Raw genomic sequence first — 6,776 nt, 5'->3', positions numbered from 1 at the left:
CAGCAGTAAGTCTGAAGGCTTATAAAACTACAAAACAGTGTTTCGATACTCGTGGTAGGCACAGCACAGATAGCCTATTGTGTAGCTAGGCGCTTAACAACAAACTATTAGGTCGTTAAGAAATTAATGTCGCTTTTTTTAGATGAAAAGCCCAAACAATTTATATATCAAAACAAAACATTTATTAAATGAAATATACTCCATTCTTATCGATGATGCTTTTCCATCTTACAATCAGGTTGTTAATGCCCTACTAAAAAATCACTTGTCTTTTAAGCAAAAAACATGTCGATGTCCTCTCTAACATCTTTCACATTTACATACGTTTCCCATTAAGATGGTGTTGAAGCGAACTTTCGAAAAAGATGGTAATCTGATGATTCCATATCTGGAGAATATGGTGGGTGGTCGAGGAGGAGAACTTCCCAACCCAACTCTATAATCTTATGCTGCGTCAAACGTGCCACATGCGGGCGTGCATTGTCGTATAGAAGAACACCTTTCCGATTGACCAGTGAAGGGCGTTTCTGATGAATGGCTTGATTTAAACAAGTTGCTGACTATAGATTTCTGCATTGACAGTTCACTGTGGATTGAGGAGTTCGAAATGAATTACTCCTTTCATGTCCCACCAAATGCAATGCATCACTTTCTGGTGTCCAGGTTTTGGGGTCGGAAGTGGTTTTTGCCTAGGACTGTGCCATTGTTTTTGATATTCGCATAGATAATCCATTTTTCATCACCTGTGACAATTCTGTCCAAAAATAGTTCACGCGCATTACGAGCCAGATGAGACAAAGCAACGTTCACACGTTGGAAACGATGATCATCGTTGAGTTTGAGAGGAACCCAAGCACCTTCTTTATGAAGTTTTCCCATATTCCTTATATGTTTACGTCTTGTTTCATGAGAGACATGCAATTTCAGGGCCATTTTACGAATGTGTTGCCTTGTGTTAGACTCAACAAGCGTCTTCAGAGCATCAATATCAATTCTAACATGTCGGCCCCTGTCATCACAGTTTTGAAGGCTAAAGTCACCTGAACAAAATTTACTGAACCATCGTTAACACTTACGAACGTTCAAAATCTTCTATGATATTCTTTGTGGCTACAGAGGCGTTGTTTTCCTTCAGGTATTCAAACAGCTTTACATGCCGAATGTGTGTCTCGTCGTGTGCCATCACTATAAGGAATTAGAATACACTAAACTTTACATATTATATAGGCTACCCTAACGTGACGTTTAACTATTATACGTGGTGTACGTTTTTGTTTGGGAAGTGGTTAATGAAAATGTTCCAAACGCGACATTAATTTCTTGACGACCTAATAACAGATTGTGATATATCAACAAATTCCACATTTTCATCAGTTACTAAACATAAAGAGAATCTAAGACATGTGACCAAACTAAACTAAAAAAAGATACAAAAGAATTGAAATCACTATCTACCCGACAATGGAAACTATTATCTACTAAAAATGGAAACCACTATCTACCTAACAACAGAAACTACTATCTACCTAACAACAGAAACTACTATCTACCTAACAACAGAAACTGCTATCTACCTAACATTAAAAACCACTAACTATCTAGCAATAAAACAATTATCTACATAACTGTAGAAACCACCATCTACCAAGCAACAGAAACTACTATCTACCTAACAACAGAAACTAGTGTCTACCTGACGATATATAGAAACCACTATCTAGCTAAAACAGAAGAAACCACAATGTACCTAGCAACAGAAACTGCTATCTACCTAACAAAACAAACTGCTATCTACCTAACATTAGAAACCACTGTCTATATAACAATAGAAACCACTATCTATCTAACAATATAGAAACCACTATCTACCTAACAATAGAAACCACTATCTACCTAACAACAGAAACTACTATATACCTAAAAACAGAAACTACTATCTACCTAACAACAGAAACTACTACTTACCGGACGATATATAGAAACTACTATCTATCTAACAATAGAAACCACTATCTACCGAACTGTAGTAATCACTATCTACCAAACAATAGAAACCACAATCTACCTAACAACAGAAACTACTATATACCTAAAAACAGAAACTACTATCTACCTAACAACAGAAACTACTACCTACCGGACGATATATAGAAACTACTATCTATCTAACAATAGAAACCACTATCTACCGAACTGTAGTAATCACTATCTACCAAACAACAGCAACTATTATCTACCTAACAACAGAAACTACTATCTGCCTAACTACAGAAGCCATAATCTATCTAATAACAGAAACCACTATCTACCTAACTATAGATACCACTATCTACCTAACAACAGAAACTACTATCTACCTAACAACAGAAACTACTTTGTACCTAACAACAGAAAATACTGTCCATCTGACGATATTTAGAAACCACAATCTAGCTAAAACAGAAGAAACTACTATGTACCTAACAACAGAAACTGCTGTTTACCTGCCCATATACAGAACCACTATATATCCAACAATAGAAACTAGTATCTTCGTGACGATATATAGAAACTACTACCTACCTGATAACAGAAAATGCTATCTACCTAACAATAGAAACTATCATCTACATAACAACAGAAAATACTTTTTACCTAACAATAGAAATTACTATATACCTAACAACAGAAAATACTATCCACCTAACAATAGAAACTATTATCTACTTAACAATATATAGAAACTACTATCTACCTAACAACAAAAATACTTTCTACTTGACGATATATAGAACCGCTATCAACCTAACAATAGAAACTATTATCGACCTGACAATATATAGAAAATACTTAACAACAGAAACCACTATCTACCTAACAACAGAAACAACTATCCACCTGACCATATATAAAACCACTGTTTTCCCAAAAATAAAAACTACTATCTACCTGAAGATACAAAATACTATCTACCTAACAACAGAAACTATTATCTACCTAACAACAGAAAGTACTATTTACCTAACAACAGAATCTACTATCTACCTAACAACACAAACTACTACTTACCGGACGATATATAGAAACTACTATCTATCTCACAATAGAAACCACTATCTACTTAACTATATTAATCACTATCTACATAACAACACCAACTATTATCTACCTAACAACAGAAACTACTATCTACCTAACAGCAGAAACCACTATCTACCTAACAGCAGAAACCACTATCTACCAAACAACATAAATTATCATCTACTTGACGATGTATAGTAACTACTATCTACCTAACAACAAAAACTACTGTCTGCCTGCCCATATATAGAACCACTATTTACCCAACAAGAGAAACCTCTAACTATCTAACAATAGAAACCATTATCTACCTAACAATAGAAACCATTATCTACCTAACATTAGAAACCATTATCTACCGAAAAACAGAAACCACTATCTATCTAACACCAGAAACCATTATCTACGTAACTATAGAAACAAGTATCTACCTAACAGCAGAAACCATTATCTACCAAACAACAGAAATTATCATCTACCTGACGATATATAGAAACTACTATCAACCTAACAACAGAAAATACTATCTACCTAATAATAGAAACTACCATCTACCTAACAACCGAAAATACTATTTACCTAACAATAGAAACCTCTAACTATCTAACAATAGAAACCATTATCTACCTAACAATAGAAACCACTATCTACCGAAAAACAGAAACCACTATCTATCTAACGCCAGAAACCATTATCTACGTAACTATAGAAACCATTATCTGCGTAACTATAGAAACAAGTATCTACCTAACAGCAGAAACCACTATCTACCAAACAACAGAAATTATCATCTACCTGACGATATATAGAAACTACTATCAACCTAACAACAGAAAATACTATCTATCTAATAATAGAAACTACCATCTACCTAACAACCGAAAATACTATTTACCTAACAATAGAAAAATTATCTACCTGACGATATAAAGAAACTACAATCTACCTTACACCAGAAACTACTATCTACGTAACAATAAAATCTATTATCTACCTGACAATATATAGAAACTACTATCTATTTAACAACAGAAAATACTATCTACCTGACGATATATAGAAACCACTATCTTGCTAAAAACAGTAGAAACAACTATATACCTAACAAAGAAACCACTATCTACCTAACTATAGAAACCGCTGTCTACCTAACCATAGAAACTACTATCTAACTGACGAAACAGAAGAAACCACTATATACCTAACAATAAAAAACACTATATATCTAACATTAGAAACCACTATCTAGCTAAAAACAGAAGAAACCACTATATGCCTAACAATCGAAACCACTATCTACCTAACAATAGAAACCACTATCTACCTAACTATAGAAACCACTATCTACCTAACAACAAAAACCACTATCTAACTAACAACAGAAACTACTATCTACCTAACAACAGAAACTACTATCTACCTAACAACAGAAAGTACTATCTATCTAACAACAGAAACTACTATCTACCTGACGATACATAGAAACCACTATATACCTAACAATAGAAACCACTATTTTCTAACAATAGAACTTACTATCTACCTAACTCTAGAAACCAATATCTACCTAACATCTGAACCTACTATCTACCTAACAACAGAAACTACTATCTCCCTAACTACAGAAACCAATATCTACCTAACATCTGAACCTACTATCTACCTAACAACAGAAACTACTATCTCCCTAACTACAGAAACCATTATCTACCAAACAACGGAAACCACTATCTACCTAACTATAGAAACCACTATCTACCTAACAACAGAAACTACTATCTACCTAGCAACAGAAACTACTGTCTACCTAACACCAGAAACTACTATCTACCTAACTCTAGAAACCAATATCTACCTAACATCTGAACCTACTATCTACCTAACAACAGAAACTACTATCTCCCTAACTACAGAAACCATTATCTACCTAACAACGGAAACCATTATCTACCTAACAATCGAAACCACTATCTACCTAACAATAGAAACCACAATCTACCTAACTATAGAAACCACTATCTACCTAACAACAAAAACCACTATCTAACTAACAACAGAAACTACTGTCTACCTGACGATATATAGAAACCACTATCTAGCTAAAAACAGGAAAAAGAAACTATATACCTAACAATAGAAACCACTATCTATCTAACAATAGAAACCACTCTACCTAACAATAGAAACCACTCTACCTAACAATAGAAACTATTATTTACCGGACGACTTATAGAAACTAGTATCTACCTAACAGCAGAAACCACTACCAAACAGCAGAAATTACAATCTACTTGACGATATATAGAAACTACTATCTACCTAACAACAGAAACTACTGTGTACCTGACCATATGTAGAACCACTTTCTACCTAACGATAGAAACTATTATTTACCTGACGATATATAAAAACTACTACCTACTTAACAACAGAAAGTACTATCTACCTAACCATAGAAACTACCATTTTTCTAACAATAGAAAATACTATCTACTTAACAATAGAAACTATTATCTACCTGATAAATCTAATTGATCTCGAGATGGCGCTCTTCAATGGGCCCAGCGATTTTGGTTGACTTCTAAGGTTGCAGGTCCTTAATGGAGGAATATGGTTAGTTATAGCATAGCATCTTGGATGGAACTTTACTGGTAAATCTTCTTAATCAAATTATTAATGGGGATTCCTCTTCTTTATTCGATTTTAATACACAACAAGCCATAGAAACTCCTTTGTTAGACGATTTTAACTCAAAGCAAGTTGTTGTTGTTTGTTATTAAGCACAAAGCTACGCAGAGGGCTATCTTTGCTCTGCCCACCACGAGTATCGAAACCAGGTTTCTAGCGGTATTAATCCGCAGACATACCACTGTGCTACTGGGGGACTCAAAGCAAGTTAACTGGATCACTCAAAATGGATTAGTACCATTCAAAGTGGTATCTATTGTAACTTCTAGCTAAATTCAGTAACATGTTTTTTATAACAAAATCATGTGTTTCATCTATAAAGTAAAATATCATAAAATGCGGCTATAAATGTTGAATATACTTATTGGTTCATTTGATTTTTTCAGTATTGGCTTATTCATACATGTTTCATAGTTGCATTTAATTTTATTTAATATAAATAAATTCATAGCTATGTGTTGCTTGAATATATTATGTTGTAGGTAAGAAAACATTAAAAAATATATATCAGTTTGGAGAAATGACTTAGTCAAAACGTACTTAAAGAAACGTAATTATCAAAAAAAAAGAACGAGTAAAATAGGTATGAATTGCTTAATTATTATGATGTTACAATTGTGTTAATGATAAATGATATTAATAATGGTTTGAGTAATTTTACTTATTTATATGTAAACTATGATGGTATTAAAAGCTCATATGTAACTCCTACTGCCTATGAATGTGAGTACAGGAATCCCTCGATTAGTGCGGTTAATGTGTTCTTTAAAAGAGCCGCACTAATCGAATATAATAACTTATAGGAAATCATGTAATTCGTACCTCAGTTTTCATTCTTATTCACAATTAATTTCTATCTTGCGTATTTTTTAATCAAAGTATATGTATATAAGAAAATACGAAAAAATGCAATGAATTAAAATTTATTGATCTGATTTTTTTAAGAAAAACTTATTTAGAGTGGCTTGTCGCATCGTATTCTTCTGTTCTTCATATAATTGGCGGTACTGAGAAATTGCCTCATCAAT

General features: G+C 33.3%; 1 protein-coding gene across 1 annotated transcript in view; it reads left to right on the top strand.

Moving 5' to 3' along the window:
- Nucleotides 1-337: 337 nt before the first annotated feature.
- LOC106467632 (sodium-dependent phosphate transporter 1-B-like) overlaps nucleotides 338-6,776 on the top strand; it is a 27,425-nt gene continuing 20,986 nt past the window's right edge. Inside the window, exon 1 of the mRNA XM_013927998.2 lies at nucleotides 338-368. Coding sequence (XP_013783452.2) covers nucleotides 338-368 — 31 coding nt within the window. The remainder of the gene's footprint in view (nucleotides 369-6,776) is intronic.

The sequence above is a fragment of the Limulus polyphemus genome, unplaced genomic scaffold (genome assembly GCF_000517525.1).
Source record: "Limulus polyphemus unplaced genomic scaffold, Limulus_polyphemus-2.1.2 Scaffold2685, whole genome shotgun sequence".
Lineage (NCBI taxonomy): Eukaryota > Metazoa > Arthropoda > Merostomata > Xiphosura > Limulidae > Limulus > Limulus polyphemus.
This window is presented reverse-complemented; position numbering and strand designations above follow the sequence as displayed.